The 19,845-nt window shown below is 35.1% G+C and overlaps 6 protein-coding genes across 7 annotated transcripts; 3 read left to right on the forward strand and 3 right to left on the reverse strand.

The window, feature by feature from the left end:
- Positions 1–620: 620 nt before the first annotated feature.
- LOC17899206 lies at positions 621–4,496 on the reverse strand. The gene is made up of 9 exons (XM_023790039.1): positions 3,826–4,496; positions 3,196–3,453; positions 2,823–3,036; positions 2,621–2,730; positions 2,328–2,527; positions 2,024–2,127; positions 1,475–1,662; positions 1,186–1,385; positions 621–1,087 (listed from the first exon to the last, which is right to left on the reverse strand). Exons 1-9 carry the CDS (start codon positions 4,067–4,069, stop codon positions 851–853), a joined length of 1,755 nt encoding a protein of 584 aa, XP_023645807.1. The 5' UTR covers positions 4,070–4,496; the 3' UTR covers positions 621–850.
- A 1,714-nt stretch (positions 4,497–6,210) lies between these two features.
- On the forward strand, positions 6,211–7,473 carry LOC17900397. The gene is made up of 3 exons (XM_006305734.2): positions 6,211–6,318; positions 6,402–6,559; positions 7,007–7,473. The coding sequence occupies exons 1-3, from the start codon at positions 6,238–6,240 to the stop codon at positions 7,086–7,088; spliced, it is 321 nt and encodes a 106-aa protein (XP_006305796.1). The 5' UTR covers positions 6,211–6,237; the 3' UTR covers positions 7,089–7,473.
- A 61-nt stretch (positions 7,474–7,534) lies between these two features.
- On the reverse strand, positions 7,535–11,253 carry LOC17898485 (protein SMG7L). Of its 2 annotated transcripts, XM_023789085.1 has the most exons (7): positions 11,165–11,249; positions 10,929–11,007; positions 10,670–10,800; positions 10,084–10,584; positions 9,891–10,013; positions 9,626–9,801; positions 7,535–9,518 (listed from the first exon to the last, which is right to left on the reverse strand). In XM_023789085.1, the coding sequence occupies exons 3-7, from the start codon at positions 10,748–10,750 to the stop codon at positions 7,712–7,714; spliced, it is 2,688 nt and encodes an 895-aa protein (XP_023644853.1). In that variant the 5' UTR covers positions 10,751–10,800; positions 10,929–11,007; positions 11,165–11,249; the 3' UTR covers positions 7,535–7,711. The 2 variants fall into 2 exon arrangements, with proteins under 2 accessions (XP_023644853.1, XP_023644854.1); XM_023789086.1 differs by lacking the exon at positions 10,929–11,007 and having other exon boundaries at positions 11,165–11,253.
- LOC111828653 lies at positions 10,884–11,295 on the forward strand. Its single transcript, XM_023777130.1, is given in 3 exon segments — positions 10,884–10,889; positions 11,008–11,188; positions 11,191–11,295. Coding segments are annotated over 3 exon segments (279 nt in total). The 3' UTR covers positions 11,283–11,295.
- A 2,629-nt stretch (positions 11,296–13,924) lies between these two features.
- LOC17896971 (protein RALF-like 4) lies at positions 13,925–14,923 on the forward strand. The gene has a single exon (XM_023776984.1). It carries the CDS (start codon positions 14,083–14,085, stop codon positions 14,413–14,415), a length of 333 nt encoding a protein of 110 aa, XP_023632752.1. The 5' UTR covers positions 13,925–14,082; the 3' UTR covers positions 14,416–14,923.
- A 2,116-nt stretch (positions 14,924–17,039) lies between these two features.
- On the reverse strand, positions 17,040–18,363 carry LOC17898581 (VQ motif-containing protein 4). Its single transcript, XM_006303950.2, has one exon. The coding sequence runs from the start codon at positions 18,070–18,072 to the stop codon at positions 17,326–17,328; it is 747 nt and encodes a 248-aa protein (XP_006304012.1). The 5' UTR covers positions 18,073–18,363; the 3' UTR covers positions 17,040–17,325.
- Positions 18,364–19,845: the final 1,482 nt, after the last annotated feature.

Raw genomic sequence — 19,845 nt, forward strand, 5'->3', positions numbered from 1 at the left:
ATCATAAGCCAAATAAAAAGTTAACTTATGAATCAACAACAATGAGTCTGAGATAAACATTCTACGACGACTTCAAATTGATTTTGACCCTATGTAGTATGTACTGTTACTATGAGTCGCATGTAATCCATGTATAGCAAAATAGAATTATATCATTTATAAACGAAAAATAAAAAACAATTGATCGTTCATTATTGATTACAAACAGGTCCAACACGTTGATATCTCTTTATGAGAGAACATATATATAATCATGTGGCCTAGAAAAGAAAGATTCTAATGATTCTAATGAATTGACCATAAATAGTGGTAGACAGACATATGTATGCAAGCATATACCATAAATTTCAAGATCGTTCTGTAGGGCAGAGATAATTGGTGCAGCATACGCACATGCTTCCCATGACCATAACGTTAGCTGTAAAATTTGCATACAAATTTATAAAGTTTTTGTATATTTAATTTTGACGTATACAAATATTTAAGGGTATGGTCATTTTATCATTACACTGGAGTCATAGAACAACGTTTGGCTTAAACGTTTGTGTCGGGTTTACCCCAAAGAGCATCTCCACCAACTTTTCACTAAAAAGTAAAAACCAAATTCGGATGAGTCAGTCTTAAGGATATATGTATATAGATTTATCTTTCTTCAAAATTTCAAAACTATAATTTATTATCCAAGTACAAAATGTTCGTGTATATATATATACATTAAAAAATTGATTTTGAATCCTTAGAATCAAATAGAGAAACAAAAAAATAAAAATAAACATACTGTGTGGGTAAAATTGGAACGTGTGTGGGTTTGGTGATGACCAAGAAGAAGGAGAAACCCCCCAGCTCCTCATTATGCTGAATCTGGTAATCTTACAGGCAAGTTAGCTTTCCTATGACCCCTTTGACCAGACCTTCTGTCTCTTCCACGTCTTCTAGGCGGTGTTGTGCTTACCCTTCCACTTGACATTTTTCTAGGCAAATCGCTGCTGATTAATGCCGGTGGAGGCGGTGAAGGCGGTGGAGGAGGAAACTTAGGCACCGGAGGTCGTTGCCTTGCAAATCTTTCTTGTTCTGCCCGATGATATCTCTGCATTCGAGATTCCGAGACAAACCATGTAATGATAAAGTCAGGCTTTTTATACTACCTTTTCTTTACAACTAAGTCAACATGAGATGAAGAATCACCTGAACTACAAAATTGCGTCTTTCGCAGTCGAGGAACATGCTTACTGTCCAGTTTGTTTTTGCTGCAATCTTATCTCTTACTGTTGAGAAACTGATTTGATCTCTGGACGTGAATCGGTCAACTTCGTTAAACCAAAGGCAAGTAAAGAGGTTGCTGATGGGAACATGCTCTCTTAATATGACACAGCCCTCTGGTACGTCTGCATAGCCCAACCATATAGTTGTGTATATAATAAGTCTTTGATCCCGAAAAAGAGAATTTTAGAAAGGATAAGCTAAAGAGACATACCGCTAGTGATTGGCAATTTCGCCACAGAATAAGGGGTTAACCCTTCATTCTTGTAGAAATCCACCTGAAAGTCGATAGAAGCATTATCATATTTACCAGCAGCTTTATTTGCTTCGGCTTCCACTAAGACGTCAAATCGTTTGTAATGTCTAGAGATTGCAAAAGTAGCATTTTTCCTCCACAAGAACCTGATGAGAAGAGATGTCAGGTAAATTGCACCAGAAACTACTTACCAAGCCTAAGGCCTTCTAAACGCAAACCGTGAACTTATTTGAAACAGTTGATTTTTATTACATTACTGTAATGTTAAGCACAGAACGCTAGCTGGTTAAGGAAACTTGTCTGAAAGAAACAAGGGGTGGAACTAGCAGATTCCTACCACAAGAATTAACTAATATTATTAAAGGAATTCTGTACTTCTGTCACTGCAGTAAGCTACATACACAACCACAATTAAAAATGGTTGCAATGGAATATGGGGAACACTACATACACCATATCAGATATCCTGGGATTTATCTTATTTGAGAAAAATATGATAGGCCTCACCTTTCAAGAATTTGATATGGATCAACAACAAGCTCAAGTTTTCCGTCAATCCATAAAGAATAGCGAGCATTTGGAAACATTCTATGGACAAGAAGCTTGGGAACCTGCAAAGAACGAGGCATCAGCATAATCTAAGCAAAAGGATACTGTTACAGCAGTGTGGGTACAATACTTTTGGAGAAAGATTGTCATATAAAGGGAAATATTTAGCATGCCAATAAGTTCATGTTTTAGTTTGGAGTAACTAAATGCATACTTTCGTCCATAAACTTTCTTATTGAAAAGATAAGAGAGATGTAGTTACCTTTCCATTGCGTCTTCCATCTGAATAAGGGAGATTATGCACAACAACAACTCTCCATATCCCTACTTTCTTGTTTCCGTCAAGGCCTCGTTCTTTCTTCAAAATTAATTCAGTTTCTTCATCGACAAACATGTAGAAGCAAACTGTTTGCTCTGAATATTTACTGATATTTTGTGGGGCTTTTACATCATCAAAAGCATCTAAAGAAATGGAAAGATTCTAACATTAGAAACATGCAAAAAATGGCACAAAGACTGAATATATAAAATAGAAAAGGATCATGCAAACACTACCAAATACTGCTGAAGCAACAACTATCCCACGACATTGCTTCATATCAAGAAGATCTGCCTCATCAATGTCAAATCCTGTATTTCGACCAGGTTGAGGTCCTTTGACAAACCTGATTAAACAATCATGGATAAAAACAGAAATATACTAAGATGAGACAGAAAAAGGACCAGGGAATTACAAAATCATCACAAAGATACTTACCCACAGTGTACGCTCATTGTTTCTTTAATGTCAAAAGAATCATTCCTATGTCTCAAAGTAGGATAACCACCAAAATCTGACCCTCCAAACTCTGTCTCTCTGTTTAGTGGTTCTTCATATATATACGTTAAGTTCTTAAGAACTGGGGAAAATGACGGGGCATTTGGCATAAAGGCAACTGCTTCTTCTACTGGGAGGTAACATACTGGGCATGCTGAAATCAAAACCAGGCAGAACAACCCAATACTGCTTACAAAACGACTCTACCACAGTAAATCTCAGATCTTAATCATCACAACAACAATATTGTAGTGATCTCGGAAAAAAAAAAACAAATTGGAAAGAGACCAGAAATCAAGAGTAAATATCTTACGGCGTGGTCCTGTTCTTTTTCTGTCTGCTGGTGGTGGAGGTAAGGTGAAACTGTTACAAGGATGTCCTTGAGGAAGCGAATAGCCAAGAAAATACACAGGAGGAGGAGGGAACACTATAACATCTTTTGCCTTGATCGATATATTTCCAACATTCATGTTTTGCTCATCATTTACTTGTAACATGCTAGAATAATTTACGCCTGAAGTGCCATTGAAATGAAGACTCGGAGGACCTTGAACTTCCTGACCATCTTCACCTTAATTACAAAAGCAAAAGAACAGTTACAATCAATTTCAAGTCCATTGTTCATAGACTTCAAATCAAAATCCCACCAGTACCGTTCTCTAGCTCTTAAATAGATTCTTAGAAGTAAATTCTAGCTCCAAGTAGCATACAATTCACCTTCTCAGTCATGAATTGAATTACATTCCAACATCTTAGCCTAACGATCACCACTCTAGACAACCTTTGGCTCCACAATTCTAAAGCCAAAACAAATACATTGATCCAAACTATACTAAAATCGTTCAGCCGAAGCAAATATGAATCAAAGCTAACCCAACTTAGGAACTAAATCCACAACATCAACAACCCAAAATGGTCGGAAATAAAAGAGAAAATGGATAACCTTTGCCAACGTAAAGGACGCGAAGGAAGACGACGGCGGAGATTAAGAAGAGAAGCAACATGCCGACCTTTTTACGACCAACGAATTTGCAGATCCAATGTACAATCCCTTCCCTCTCTTTCTGCATCTTAGATGGTTTTGTACGCGTCGTCGTAATAGTGGTCTGGATGGGCAAAACGACGCCGTTAAGTCCCGTCTTCTCCAAGGAACCATAGCTACTGGATCGAACGCCCAATCCAGTCATCGTTCCCCCCACTTGAAAATCGCCACCCTCAAATCATCACTCCATCAAACTCAAAAATCCGATGCTTCCACTCAAATTCAGATCAAAAAGTTTAAAGCTTTTGGGTTCTTCTGATCTATACACGATTTGCTGAACAAAATTTGTTCAATTCGATTTCTGGGTTCTGATCTACAAACAATTCAGCTCGAATCACAAAGAATCAAAGAATTGGGGAATCACAAGGAAAGAGACACAGATCAAAGAGAAGAAGAAGAAGAAAAAAATTTGAAAAATTTGAGAAACAAAATCTAGGGTTTGTGATTGGAAGATAGGGTTTTGATTCCTTAAGAATTTTTGTTCACAAGGAATCTCTCACAAAAAGCACCATTAAACCAAAAAAAAAAAAGTCACTCTCTTCTCTTCGTCTCTCGCCTTCTCTTAAACAAAACAAAAGAAAACTACTGTCAAAATTGACGAAATTAATACTCTCCCAAAAATTATTCCGCGTTAAACAAAAAGGCAAATTTTGATAAATCCTTTATATCCAATTTTTGTCTATTTCTATTTTATTTTATTTTGTCTTTGTCTTTTTTTTTTTTTTAATATCATCTTTTTAGTATTTTCATTTTAATGTAAATAAAAAAAGATTGTCTTTTTAGTTTTTATTATGTATAAAACTATGGGTCAAATCTAAAATTTAAGCACGTTGATCAATTTTCTTATAAATGATATAGTTAATCACTTATTAATCTCTTTGTTTTCTATGATTTTTTTTTATAAATAAAGTTATCTTGTACTGTCGAAATGGGACAGATGGCGAGATGTTACTGATGGGCGGGGAAACTTTTATTATTGACATCTTGTACTAAAAAAATAAGAGGGCTAATTATTATTGTCCAAACACTAATTGTGTAAGTATATCATCATTATAGAGTTTGGGACAACTAAGATTTTATTTTTATTTTTATAAAAAATAAATAAATAAATGAAACGAATAAACATTTGTTTAATAATCACTACTACTACCTAGCAGCCACTCATGAATCCTGTCATTCATTATTATTAGTCGTATCTGTCGCTCTTTTCTTTATTTTTTATTTTATGTTTTTGGTTTGATACATTCGATTCATCATTAATCTAGTTTAATTTAAATATGCTCTTGACACAATTGATACATTTAATTTTGTTTTAAAATATATGGAAATTCTTTTTTTATATGAATGGACATGCAGATGTTTGGTTATAAAAGGTTAACATGTTCTTTGAAAATTATGAAGTCACAACTCGAATTTTTCTTACATTTTGCTTATTACGTTGCTATTTCGTAGTCTCATACTATACGTTCAAGGTGTTGGTAAGTGTCTCATACCATAAGTTTTCAACCAACAACCACCATTTCTGTCTTATAAATTTTGATTAGTACTTAAATTATGCATCAAATAAAGATATGTTTGTAACTGGAAATATGTTTTGTGTAGTCATGTTAATGGGTTAAAACGATCCTAATTGCAGAAACTAGGTAGAAAACTTAAAATTTTGCTAAAACATTAGTTTTTCGCAAGATTGCAATATCTAGCTAAAGGTCATTAAAAGTATCTTGTTACTTTTGAACAAAGTCTCACTCTTATATTAGATAAAATACTTACTTTTAGCTTTGGTTATCCTGAATTTTTGGTTTGGCCATCGTTGTTGCTGTCACCTAATTGCATTTGTCACCAGAAGAATCAATGGAGATATTTTTCCTTTATACATATATTAAAATGAATGTTATAAAAAGAATTTCGAATTGGTTATAGAATAGCAAAAGTTTCCACAAATGTATAGGCCAAAACCAAGTATCACGTTTTGATTTTCCTACTCTTCCAAAACATTATGATCATTGCTTCAAAGCAATTTGCTTTTACTTGTAGTTTTAACACGTTATGATGAAGATTTTGTTAATAAGAACATGTTTTAATGTGACGTCTAGCTTACTCTGATCTGTATTTGTTTGATTAACTATGTCGTAAAAGTCAATGGTCAACAGTCAATGTTTGTAAACATAGGATTGAAATCAAACCAATTATGATTAATCAATTTACAATAACCGGAATAAGCCGGTTTTTACAATTTCGGTTTAAGTTGATCGTTTCCTCGGAATTGAAAAAAAAAAAACAGATTCGTCGCTGAACTCTCTGTGAAGAAGAAAGATGGAGAAGAAGGAGGAGAAGAAATCTCAGATTTCGTCAACGGAAGCTGTTCTTCTCGGAGCTTTAGCTCCAGGCGTTAATGTCAGCACGATGATCTCTCTTAACTGCTTTGTGTGATATGTGCTTTGTTAAAACCCTAAATTGGATTGTAAAATTTCAAACAGGGTCCAACATGGAACACTCTGAGATTCGCGTTTCTACTACTGGGTCTTTGTCTAGCTTTCATGCTCTCTGTAGCTTTCACCAGTGGCCAATCTATGTTGCTTGTTCATGTTGGCTTTCTTATTATCATCGCCGCTTCTCTCTTTATCCTTCTCAATTGGTATGTCAAATTTTGCTTCTCTTTTAACTCACTTTTGTATAGGCTTATTAAATGTTTCGTCTTAGATCTGATTCCTGAAACTTTCTCAAGTGTCTTATTGTCGTTGCTGATCAATCCTTGAGTTCTTTTGTTTAAGGATTCGAATATATTTCTCTGCATTGCTGTTAGCTAGGAGCTGATAGGTGTTCCTGGTTCTAATGTGTAAATTGAGTTAGATATCAGATAAGGGTTATCACTATCAGTTATCTAGTTTTGTATATTTCTTCAAAAAATATCTCATCTTTGTGTTTTTTACTTGAAGTCTCTGTGACCCGTTTAAGGCTTCTAAAGATTCGGAAGGTTTTTACTTTGAATAAGATTATGGAAAAAGATGAAATGTTACTGTAAATATGCATCCTGAAGAGCATACAAATTTCAAAAGTTGCTTATGGTGCCTTTGTTCTGCAGGTTTCTTGATCAGACAGGCTTAGTACAAGTGGAGACACAAATGAAGGAGCTGAATTTGCTACCTAATGATAAAACTGAATGATCATGCACACACTGGTAGAGGCAGAGACATGTGTGATAGAACATTTAACAACAGATATATCAAGCAAAATAGGAGGACTGGGATTAGTCTGGATTGGTACAACAAGAAGATCCACTTTCTATTGTTGGTACATAGCATTTGCTTTCTCAATACTCTTTCCTTGGTTCTCTCATCTTGTTTTGTTTTCTTTCTTTGGCTTGAGGAAACGGCAAGTGTACTGAAACAAGAACTTCATCTTGATCAGGATGTTACTTGCTTGATTCTCTACTATTAGCTCCTTTTTTTTTTTTTCCTTTATTTGTAACTGCTTATCAGATGCTATTCCAGACTAATTTTACTCCTCCGATGTAAGAAGATGATTATTATTTGATACTGATTGTTTTGATACGTATACTTTTTTTGTAATGATCTCAAGGCTAATCTAATGCATTCCTCACGAAACAAAATAACTTGATGGATTTTTAAAACTTTTGAAGTTTCCTTTCTTTGTTTTTTTTTAATGTACAACAAATCCTTCTCTTAATATAGGTTTCCATTCTCTTGAAAAATTGAGCGACAAAACATTGACTACAGGTTGTCACAACTCACCAACTTGAGACAGTTTCTTGTTCACTCGTGCATCTTTAGTTGTTCATATGTGCAGGAGAAGGTCCTCTTAACCTCTGACTATTCTCATTCAGCCACTCTTTCTCTCTCAGAAATCGAAGAAACGGTCCGGGATCATCACTGAAGCCATAAGCATTTGTTGTTCCTTGTTGACCGTTGTAGAGCTTCTCTCCTCTAGATCCATTTTCTTCCATGTAGAGCTGAGTGTAAATCATTGGGTTTTCAGCACAGATCGTCGGTTGTTCGTTTGGTGTCCCGTACTTAGCTAAGAGACTGATCTTGGAAGACCCATGAGCCAAGAAGTTTCTCAAATTGTTTGTCCCTTGTGCTTGATAGGAATAGGCTGGTCCAAGATTCCGACTTTCTCTGTACCGACGTAACCATTCTGAAGAAGAAATCCCAACAAATGGTGGATTAGTGTATGGCTTCATAACACCGGGTAGTTCCATATATGTTTTCTGGTCATAGAAGCTCTCTGCTTTATTAGTACTAGCGTCATTATGAAGCCAAGAAGCATCCTCAGGCAGTAATGGAGCAGATGGAGTAGGAGGTGAATAGGAAGACGCAGGATGCTCGGTGCTGCTACTGATGGAGAGACTATCAAAGGTTGAGACAGGACCTGTTTCATCAATAGGGCCCAATCCGTTTGGTTTACCTAAACTGGGTCGTCCATTTTCTTTGTTCTTGTCAACAACCCACGCGCTCAGCGATGGAGGTCTTCCTGAGATGGTACCTTCTTCTAGATGCAAATGTTGTGGATCTGTGTTCTTAAGGCCTTGCGTAAAGCTGAAGCTTTCAGAGCCAGTATCCTGTGAGCTATGGTTCACAACAAGTGATAAGGTACGTCTTAGGTTTTCATCGGATGTAGTTGTTTGATTTCCTGAAGTTGTGCTATCGGAGCTGAGTGGCTTTGTTTCAATGCCAGACGAATAGATTGGAGCAGATTGACACCTTACGAGCGGCTTGAGAAGAATGACTTCTTCCTCTTCTGCAGGTATAGATCTTTCCTTTTCAAAAGGAATGATTTCAACTGGTCCTATGGTAACACATTTTCTGTTGCTACCCTCTCTATTTCCATGAAAGAGCTCTTCTTTGCATTGCAATTCACCAGAAGTTGTGTAGAATTGAGTCCTTTGCTTGTCAAAGAATAGCCACTTTTGAGAAGCCTTCTTCTGCCTACTTGTAATCTCAATTGCGGAATTAATAATCCGTTGGAGACGGAGCTCCTTCCCTCTATCAAAACTCTCTTGTAGATCCACATGACTTGAGAAATCCAAAAGTACATGTCTGGGAGCCAGAGGAGCCAAATACTTCAGTTCATGATCTTCCCAGAGAGCGACCAACACTTTAGCAGAGCAGTTTTTGCCTTTTACTTTTAACCGGTTCAAGAAATCAACGAGTTTGCCAAAGAAGTAAGATATTGCACTCTCGCTCTTCTCATCAAACCTGCATTCTTCCTCGTGAAGCAGAAACGGTAAGTAGTCTAGAAATACAAGTAGAGCAGGTAAGAGAGGGCAAGAATCCAAGGGGCTCGTCTTCAAACATCTCCCAACAACTCGGCCCATGATGATGAACACCATAGTTAATGCTAAATTTAGTTTGTCTTCCCCTATCATGCTGTCTGTACCATTAACCTCGGCGATATTGTGGAAGATGAAGATGAAAACCACAACAAGTTGGAGAATTTTATAAGGTCCCTTTCTCGCCGCTGTGTCCATAAATTGATAAGACTCCAATATGGCTTCTAGATTTCTATCATCTGCTGCAAACGCTGCATCCAGCTCTCTTATAGTTGAAGCAAATGCACGGCCAAACTCATCAAAACTGAAACAAACCAGAAAGAATTGAAGAGAAGAACAATTTTGGAGAAAGGCTCATCAAGAACTTGGGCTAAAAGATGAGAATCAATGTTACTCATGATCCAAACTTACCTGGATTTAAGGAAAAAAAAGCTAGTTGTTCGAACAACCAGGGGCCATAAAGCAATTCCAGTTACTAGTTCTCCTTTCTCTTTTGACAAATCGTTCACAGAAACATTTCTCTCTGATGGGTTTAAGAAGTTAAACTGTGCATCAGTAGACAGAGACTTCAAAGGAGAAGACCTGTTCTGCAGTAGTTAAAACGATAATTTTGAGCAATGCAGGGCAAAGATAACTCAATTGCAGAGAAATAGAAAAGAGTCAGTGAATCAGTTACCTTCTCAAACAACAAAAGAAGATTGTTCAAAGCACCCTGAAAAGGTTCTTTCACGGCTAAGCTTCGTACACAGTGATACAGAGCCAAGAACTCATCACCAACATATGTCGCCAATACAGCTAACTACACAAATGTAAGCGGATCACTCAGAAATGGCAAATATAAACAGAGTGGTGGAAGAAGAATTAGTTACCTGGTTATGGGGATTTCCACTATCAGGCCAAGATGTTGCAGCTTCAAGATAGTATGTAGCTGCAGTTGACCAATTAGGATGCTCATGTGTTTTCAGATATTGTTCTTTATACCTTTGGAGATCTCCAAGACAAATATAGAAACGATGGCATAAGAATCTGCTTTTTTGTTCTCCAGATTCCTCGGAGACTCTATTGTAATACCCTCTGACTTTGGAAATCAGATTCTGGTAAAACTCAGCCGCTCTTGACAGAAACAACTTGAATGCTTTAATATGCTTGACATGATCATCTGTTTTAAGGCCTTTACGAAACTCATCGATGTGTTTATAGTGGAGTTTCCAGAGACAGAACTCTACTTCTTGAAGCTCTTCGTGTTGGAGATTGCTTTTAAAGATTTGCTCGTAGGTCGAACCTGCTTTCGTGTATAATTCTGAAGCATCAGGATGCAATATACCCTTTGAATGGATTAATGTCCATAGCTGCTTCTCAATGTTGTTTACCTGAGCAAAAAACACCATTCAGTTGTGTGTTCATATACAGAAACAGTGAGTTAAGAGATTCTGTAAGCAAAAGCAACAAGCTTACCTCTACACGAAAATTAGGGCTATGGTTCTGATCAGCTGAATCGGCATTACTCTTGGGTAATTTTCCAGTAGAAGCTTCCATCCTCTTTGGTGATTCAGACAATAGTGTTAAAACTTGGAGACAGGGCAGGACTGAGAAACATTGAAAAACTAAGAAAGATCAAGAATTTATCATAAACCGTAGAAAAAGGAAGAAGCTTGAGGACTAGAAACTCATGAGTGCTTGGTAGTTGGTCCATACAAGAAAACTATCATCTAACCTGAACAGGGTAAGCTTAAAGGCAGAAGCTTTGGTGAAACTAAAGAAACCCAGTTGATAAAATCTCCAAGAAACAGTAGCTAAAGTTAAGAATTACAGAGAGAAGAGCAACAGGTAAGAGATATCACAATCAAAAGAAGCAGAGTAGAGAGCAGGGAAGAGAAGAAAGAAAAAATCGTAGAAGAGAGTGAAATCTATAGATGGAAAACGAAAAGACAAAGAGGAGGAGGACTTTACCAGAAGAAACTTTGACGTACGGAGATAGGAAAGAAGAAGCCAAGCGAAGTGTGTCACATGGAAGAGAGAGAGAGGATTTGGCAAAAAAGATTGTGAAACGGACAAAGTAGAAAGGTAGCTGATGATGATGTTGATGAATTGATTATGATGATCATGATGATGATGATCATGAAGATTCAGACAGAGGTGGATACATATCTAATCCATTATTTCCCACTTCTTCTTCCAAGTGCTCTCAACTACATCATTTGTTTCTCCTCCAAATAAATATTCTTTAATTCATTTTTCTCCCTAAATTTTTTCAAAGATTCATCTAAATGATTAAATTAAAAAATATTGGTAAAACATATTTAAAGAATCTAAGAATTTGCTACTACGTCAAAAAAAAAAATTATATAATGCTCCAGTATTAGACTATGTAATGCATATGTACTAGTAATCCTACTGAATTTGAAAAAGGAGATTAGAGGAAGCAAAAGTTAGCCACGCCACTTTTAAATATTCCTTGACGTTTAAGCCAAACCTTCCTTTATCCTCCTCCATAACTATTCTGTCATGACTTTTGGGATATAGTAATCCTATGTCATTTAATTTAATATAATTCTGAGATTTATAAGATCTCACAACTAATCATAACATAATAGTGAGCTTTCAACATTTGTAGGAAGATAATTAAGTTGGTCTTATCAACAGTTATAATCTTTAAAAACTGTTTGTTCGAAGACGTAGAAAAAAACTATATAATAAGAAAGCAATAGAGATATATTCAAATTTGTTATAATAAAATTGATAAGTTGTCTTATTCTAGTTCATAAATTGACAAATATTATTGTTGGACAAATAAATAGTGAGAGTGAGACTTTGGTTCAAACAAATATACATTGTCCCACACAAATTAATTATAAATAGATGGTGCATGAAATCCATGATTTATCTGGTAAATTTTCCACAACTAAATTGTTTTGTTTTTCTTAACGTGTGAGTGTATATATATTACTAGATATACAATCAAATATGTTAATTCTACACAATATTAGATACGAAAGAAAATGAAAAAAAAACATTAAAATTTTAAAATTCTCACAAAATCTATACCTTATTGATAATAATTTCAAACTAAAACTTGATAGATTAAGAAATCGACATCCCACAAAGCCTACAATATAGTATATATGTTTGATCACTCGAGGACATCACCTCACAAGATGACTAGTCTTTTTGGTTTATATGTGATGGACCCATTCGTATTAAAAACAAAGGCAAACAAAGCACGTAACTGAATTGGAAACTTACCAGCACAACTTTTAATTTTCTTCATTTTTATCATTTTTAAAGATCTTTTGACGATTGATATCGATATTTTGATGATAGCTACACTACACTACACATACGTTATATTATTACTATATAAAAAAAAAAAGATGAATTACGTGGATGATGTATCTGTGTGAACTACGAAAGTAAAACCTTCGAAACTATCAAAGAGACATTTGAAATTTTCTTCTTCATTTTATAAAATTAGAAAATGATTATAAACTGAGTTTGTCTGTGTTGATCTTCGTGTCTACGTACTATGGTTAGTAAATAGATTGCGACGATGATTATGTAGGAGACTATAAATAGTGTTTTTGGTATTGACTTTTTCTACTTAAGTATTAGAATAATTGTGTGTGTTTTTTTTTTCAATTAACTTCTTAATGACAACAATAGACATATTGACCAATGAAATGCGGGCAACTAACGTTGTAGTAGTTGTTCGGTACGTGATTAAGTGACCCATTACTATGGTCTATGGCATTGCATCTCTTGATTTTTTCTTGTCATTGTTATCATTATGAAAATATATTTTTTAAGAAACATAATTGACCGACACGACATCTTACACTATTTTACTAACTAGCTTCTAGCTCTCGTCTTTGCTCTTCCTGGCACTTTATGGAGTACTACCACATCGCAATATCGCATTCATAATGGAATTGTGTATATCATGAGACTGAAAATGTGGTAGGGATCCAAGGAATCTGAATTATTGTATTGTGTCAATGCATAGTATATTTTTTTCCTTGTAATTTTCTCTATAATCAAATGGTCCAAGGAAGTATATATGTGCCTACCGGCTTGCAAAAGCGGCTTGAGCACGAGGTTGCCCCATTTTCCTATATAAACTCTCAGATTCTAATGTAAATAGCTCACGAGACTAATCTATTTCAACCGGCTTAACAAATTATTGTGTTTTGATGTTAAAAAAAAAAAGTGCTAATGAGATCCATAAATATATATTTTTTGGAAAAGAATTTATGATAAAAGAGTTGACGAAATTTATATCTTTCTAAAAGATGCTGAAAAACTAACGCAGGGTTTATGAATTTACGGAAAAATAGTATCTAAAATATAATGATCCTATGATCTCTTATAACCAAAAATCCAAAAAAGCACTATTCGTTCTTAAACTTCTCTTGAAATTGGTTACAATGCTGATAATAGACATTTTTACATGCCAACGTTGAGCATTTACTTATATATATTTTCACAAAATAAGATTTAATATAAAAAAACAAAAGTTAGCCGAATAAAAAGCAGAGCCATAAATAACTTATATCAAATTTAGATATAACTACCAAACGGTAAAAATGGAAAAAAAGTCCTAGAAAAAAGGTTAAAACCCTCATTTTCAAAGTAACAGAATTAACAACCACAAAATAATAACAAGCAAAAATCTCAAATCTGTCTTAACCTTGTTTTATTTCCGCAACAAAACCAATCTCTCATTTGTTCTTCTACACAATCTCACATACTTCTATTTCTCCCTCTCCTTGTCACAAGGAAGGGCGTGGAAGAAACCAAAACTAAAACAAAAGAGTAATAATTTATAACTCACTATTAATTCTTTATAAAAAAAAAACAACAACAACAAAAAAATGGGTGTCAAAATGTTATTGATCTTCGGGCTCTTGATCTTAGCTATGGTAGCTAAATCCGTGAATGCGACCTATCCATTGACAAAAGCATGCGTCAACGGGCAAGGCTGCATCGGAGAGGACGATGAGCTCGAGTCTCTGATGGATTCAGAGACAAACCGACGTCAGCTCGCAAGAGGACGTCGTTACATTGGTTACGATGCTCTCAAAAAGAACAATGTGCCATGCAATAGACGTGGCCGATCTTACTACGATTGCAAGAAGAGAAAAAGGAACAATCCTTACAGGCGTGGATGCAGTGCCATCACGCATTGCTATAGGTACGCTCGCTAAAATGAATAGAGAGAGAGGACGAAGCTTTGTTTCATCTTACGTACGTACACGTTCGATCTTCTTCATTCTTGATCGTTAAATATTTAATTTCCACCACCTTTTTCTCTTATTTTTTTTGTTTTCATTCTTTATTAACGTATCCTATGTTATACGTATGATCTTATATTCTCTTTTTTTTTTGTTTCCTTTAATTATTTTAAAATCATCGTCATCATGATGCATATAAGCTTTTGATTCTATTGGTATATCGCTTCTTTTCGTTTCCTTTTGTTGTTGTTCTTTAATTTCGTTTCGTTCATATAATTAAGTTCCGTTTCCTCTATTATATACATCATGATGTTTTTAGTATTTTTACAATTTATACATTTGTTTTAACGACCAAGGGGCCAAATTGGACCTAGTTTTTTTTGTTCTTTTCTATATTGTATTTTGTTTTATCTCGAAACGAACGAGGCACGTCAAGCTTTGGTTACTTAAAGTTGAGACTGTTACTGATCATGGGATCTAACCCGATCGGACAAATATTAAGACATTAAAAGTATTTCTTATTTATCAACAAAAGGAAAATGAGAAATCATTTGAGCTTTCTTGCTTCAATTTCCCAAGATCAAGAAGATCAAAGGAAACTATGTGCAGATAAAATACAATGAACAATGTAAAGGTTATAAGAAACGTTTCGGCCTTTTGGGTCTCAAAGTAAAAATGAGTTTGAACTGAAAAAGCCCAAGTCCGAGACCAAATCAAACTGCACCTTTATTTTTTAGGAGAAAAGTGTTTTGTGGTTCTCAATTTAAGATGAGAGTGTGAAGCGGTCGTACTCAAAAACAGCTTCATTCAAGTTCTCAAGGGAGAGAGGGGGCAATAAAAGAGCCCTAAGAAAACGTATAATGTTCATTCTTTGGTTAGGCCCATGCTGTGCCTGTGCTCTCTCTGACTGACTCACTTAGCTAACAGTTAAAATTGTTTTGTCTGTTTGTTTGTCTGAGGAAATGTTTGGTAGTTTCATGGTCACAAGACCCACCTGCACTACTACTTCATTCAGCACTGTATGGTCTTTTTCCAATACTCATTAAAAAAAAAAGAAAAAAAAGTAGAAGCCAAAGAAGACTTTGAAGTGAGATGAGAACCTAACTTTGAAACATTATTGCTATTCACACCACATCTCCCATTACTTTTTTCTTTTTTTGACTTTTTCTATTATTTAACTTTTCTTTTCTTTATAATACTAGTGAACTAGATTTTACAAAAAAAAAACTTTTTATTTTAGTGTTTTCACTCTTTTTTTTGGGGTGTGGAATATATTCTTTGTTGTAAAAGAAGAATCCATCTATATCTTATACTCTGTAATTTAAGGAATTTAGGTACAAACATCACTACAAAATCCGGATTAGATTCTAGTGGGTAAGATTTACCAATAGCAGAAGAATACATCTAACCAAATTATTTTCACACAAAAAAAAAAGATCTTTATTGTTATAACTATTTTTGTAAGAGAAGAAAATTGAAAAAATGAGTCAACCCCAATTGCTATCAGTGGCACCACTAATAGTGGGAGTGGGGCACATAACTTCAACTCTCTTCACATGAGAATTTTCTTTCTTTTTTGTATAGAGAGATAGATAGATAATAATGGATCCGGTCCACCATGAGAAGATTGAGTCAAGTTTAATTTTAAACTTTTTCATATATATATATTTAGTCATCAAACCCCATTTAATGACAAAATACTAAATAATTAAGCCATTAATCGTATCCTTAGACCACGTCCCTTTTGTACAACCAATTCAAACACCTAATATATTTTTCTTTCAAAACTTTGACCAAATAAAGATATACTACATGATATTAAAAAGACAACAAAAAGATCGAGATGGGGTCATTTTGCATATGCCCATTACCTCAAATCAATCTAGCCATATGCCACTAGTAAAAGTTCACCTTTCAACTAAAAACATTTCACATTTGACTCAAGATATTATTATTATTATTAGACCCCAAACAAATGACCACAACAACTAAAAGGATTGTTCTACTCTTAAATGTATATCCAAACCACAATTTTTGATGTTGCTATTCATTCATTAGGCCAAAAAATATAGGTAAAAAAGGGGTCAAAATCTCACAAAACCCCTATCTCAATCAAAATCATGAATATGAATTGGATTCAAACAGGATAAGAAAGAAAAAATATATACAAGTCAAAAGATTCCTTACCCCTAAATTAATACTCTTCTCTTTAGACAGCTAAGCCCCACTCTTTTCCCTTCTTTCTATCCAATTTACTCTTTTTTCTTTCTAATTTGTATATAAAAAGGAGAAAAGAAGACTATACAAAACAAATATGGTTTTATTTATGAAAATGAAATAATATAAAAATCTCTTTTCTTCTTACACTCCTTTTTTCCCCTTTCATCGATACTTATCAAAAGAAGGTTTGGATTGGACCAATTTGGTTTCTCTCTAAAGTAAGACTAATCTCTTCATCAATTTGTCTACTTTGAATACAAAAAAACAATGTAGGATACAACTAATTGTGTGTGTGTTTTTTAACCCCTCCAATTACTATAGAATATAGATATCATTCAAGTCAAATTGCACAATTACATAAACTGACTTAATAAGAGTGAAAAATACTAATCTGATTTTTAGCATTCAATTCATTGAAATAAGTGAAGTAGAGAGCATCATATTAAAATCACCATACAGGAAAGAGAGATTTAACAATAATAATAATACAATTGAAGGCGGATGATTTTTAAAAATTTAGCAAACATCTCAACATTACAACTTTTTTTCTCGTATAATAATTCTCATCAGGATGCACCTCAATTCCCAATTATATAATATGTAATTAAGATCACAAAAGGAAAAAAAAATTGAGTAAAAAAATAAAAATAAAAATTAGGGTTTTCAAGAAGTTGAAGCTGATGAAGAACCTGAGACACGAGGTGAAGTAACCGGAAAAAGAGGAAGAAGTCGTGGCTCTGGATCCATCGGAGTAGTCGCTGGGGATGGATGAAGATAAAAGCCTTTCTCTTTCATGGCTTTCTCCTCGGCGGCGAGCTCGTCGGGGCTCTGGTTCGATGACCCGGATCGATCGAACGGGTCGGGTATAAGAGGCGTGACGGGGCTGAGAACGAGAGAAGGGAAATCGAGGATGCTGGGAGAGAGGATCTCGTGTTTCCGAGGGGAGAAAGCAGAGTTAACCGGGTTAAAAACTGGGTTCAAAGGATTGATTTTGAGATTCTTCATAGAATTGCGACGCTCGTAGAGGCGGAACCCTGAAGACTGTTTCTTGTTCGGTACGGCTTTGATCGGAGGGATTGAGAAAGAGGAAGGAGTGGATCTTGGGTCGGGTGGATGGGTGGTGGTGGTCGGGTTTGGTTTAAGGGAAGAAGCGTGTTTGGGTCTGTCGGAGGATCCGGTGAGCATCTGAACGACTTGTTTGAAGGATGAAGTGTCTGCTTGAACGAATGTTGTCGGGTACGGGTTACCTGATTCGGATCTTGTAGTAACGTGTCGGGTTGGGGTTGTGGGTGGTTTGTTACTCTCACTGCTACTGCTCATACTACAGCTGTTGTTGTTGTTGTTGTTGTTGTGGCATCTCGGCGATGGAATCAGATTCGTGGCTTCTCTGTATCTCGGCGAATTCTCCATTTTGTTGTAGCACAGCACGAGAGAGAGAAGAGAAGAGAGAAAAGATAAAAATTGTGTTTTGTGTTTTTTGGTTCGGTAAGAAAATGTTTTCGGTGGGCGCTATTGGCTCTTTAGTCTCTTTCTTAATTTCTTTTTAAGTCTTCGCTCACGCGTTGACTTGGAGAATGGTCTGCACGCGCCGTCGTCCTAAGATGGTGGAAGTGTGAGTTTTTTTTTTTTTTTCTACACTATTGTTGTTGTTGTGTAGACTTATTTGGTTTTTGTAAGTCTTTAGCAATAAATGATTAGAGGTAGAGACTAAAAAGTCTCTTTAATTAACTACAACGCATATATAATTTCTACAAAGAAGATTTAATTTCCTTTGGGGGGGAATTGAACTCGTTGTTGGAACTCATCTCAACCAATGATGGTTTAGATGACTAGGAGGACAATTAATTATTTATGTGACCTCTTTTTTTGGGTCAAATATACCAATAAATATGCTAAGAATTGATGTTATGGTAAGTTGATTTATCTACGTGTCGTGTTATTATATATTCAATCTATCAAGATATGCTTTTCTTGGAAGTAATCTAATCATTGAGCTTGAAGGGTTTTTTAGTCGTTTGACTAAGTAAGCTACTAGTCTAGAACTATTTCTTCATGCTCGTTATTTGCGGAGATACGTTGGGCTTTTATGAGTTGGGCTCTTGTATTTGTTACTTGTTTACCAAACGGGTTGGGTGTGTGAGTTCAGGCCCTGTTAGTGTATATTTATTTGGGCCATGTCTTGTGTAGTTTATCGATCTTGAGAGTAGAAATGATCAAACCTTACAACTCTCTTTGTTATCGATCTCTCGTCCGTCCAAAGAATAAAAGAAAAAGGAGTGAAGTTAAAGAGATTAACACTGCATTTTCTTGATCATCCAATTGATATCAACAACTAAACTTCTTGCAAAATCGCACTACCTTAATGCGTTTACAAGTTTCTTCTTCTCTCTTTTTTTTCTGGGTCCTTTAATTTACTAAACTACATCTGAATTCTCGTAACAAGAAAAAAGAACAAGTTCAATCATGATAGTAAACAGAATGAGTTTATAAGACAATGAATTAATTTCAAGCAACACTGTTGAACTGAAATGTCGAACACTTAATGCATGAGAGAAGGTCAAGTTATGAACTAAAAAAAGTGGAACACTAAGGGCATCTTCAATGGGAATATCTTAGCCTGCTTACTATCATGATTGAACTTGTTCTTTTGCGTGACACCATTGAGGATGGTCTAATGCATGACACCACATAAATGAAACAAGAAAAGCAAAAGGTAAAAAAAAAAAAAAAAAAAAGAGTATAATAGCTTAATCGTTTCACCACAACCCATAAACATTTCTTGTTAATCCACTTTTTTCTTAATTTTCAAAACTAGTCGTTTTAAATAGTGAAACCTTGAATTATTTCTTGTCCTTTTTGAACGAAAAAACAAAAACTTTGGAGATGTGATGGGGAAATGATGTCATCCCCGTGGCCGACAATTACGCAGCTGATTTTTCTCCGAATCCAAGAACCGACTAGAAACCCTATTCGATGATTCCCCCACCCTTCCCCTTCCCCTTCCCATCGAACCTTTCACCGTTCCTAGTAATCATTTTTCTCTTTTGTCTATACCGTAAAATAACATTCCTATATATAAATAAAAAAGAATAACAAGTTGGGAAAAGAAAATTTATGCATTGATTATGCATTGCAATCTGCAAATTATAATTATAATTAAACTCGCGCCTTGACACTTTCACT

Source organism: Capsella rubella, unplaced genomic scaffold (assembly GCF_000375325.1).
Source record: "Capsella rubella cultivar Monte Gargano unplaced genomic scaffold, Caprub1_0 scaffold_1, whole genome shotgun sequence".
NCBI lineage: Eukaryota > Viridiplantae > Streptophyta > Magnoliopsida > Brassicales > Brassicaceae > Capsella > Capsella rubella.

What these genes read in the sequence shown, in the direction of transcription:
- LOC17899206 (XM_023790039.1), bottom strand. Translation starts at nt 4,069, where the DNA reads ATGACTGGATTGGGCGTTCGATCCAGTAGCTATGGTTCCTTGGAGAAG. An exon ending in TGTTGCTTCAGCAGTATTTG is followed by an intron (nt 2,528 to 2,620) that starts GTAGTGTTTGCA and finishes CCATTTCTTTAG; the next exon opens with ATGCTTTTGATGATGTAAAA. An exon ending in ATGGAAGACGCAATGGAAAG is followed by an intron (nt 2,128 to 2,327) that starts GTAACTACATCT and finishes CGTTCTTTGCAG; the next exon opens with GTTCCCAAGCTTCTTGTCCA.
- LOC17900397 (XM_006305734.2), top strand. Translation starts at nt 6,238, where the DNA reads ATGGAGAAGAAGGAGGAGAAGAAATCTCAGATTTCGTCAACGGAAGCT. An exon ending in CTTTAGCTCCAGGCGTTAAT is followed by an intron (nt 6,319 to 6,401) that starts GTCAGCACGATG and finishes AATTTCAAACAG; the next exon opens with GGTCCAACATGGAACACTCT. An exon ending in CTCTTTATCCTTCTCAATTG is followed by an intron (nt 6,560 to 7,006) that starts GTATGTCAAATT and finishes TTTGTTCTGCAG; the next exon opens with GTTTCTTGATCAGACAGGCT.
- LOC17898485 (XM_023789086.1), bottom strand. Translation starts at nt 10,750, where the DNA reads ATGGAAGCTTCTACTGGAAAATTACCCAAGAGTAATGCCGATTCAGCT. An exon ending in GCCCTAATTTTCGTGTAGAG is followed by an intron (nt 10,585 to 10,669) that starts GTAAGCTTGTTG and finishes TTTTTTGCTCAG; the next exon opens with GTAAACAACATTGAGAAGCA. An exon ending in TTTTTTTTCCTTAAATCCAG is followed by an intron (nt 9,519 to 9,625) that starts GTAAGTTTGGAT and finishes GGTTTGTTTCAG; the next exon opens with TTTTGATGAGTTTGGCCGTG.
- LOC17896971 (XM_023776984.1), top strand. Translation starts at nt 14,083, where the DNA reads ATGGGTGTCAAAATGTTATTGATCTTCGGGCTCTTGATCTTAGCTATG.
- LOC17898581 (XM_006303950.2), bottom strand. Translation starts at nt 18,072, where the DNA reads ATGGAGAATTCGCCGAGATACAGAGAAGCCACGAATCTGATTCCATCG.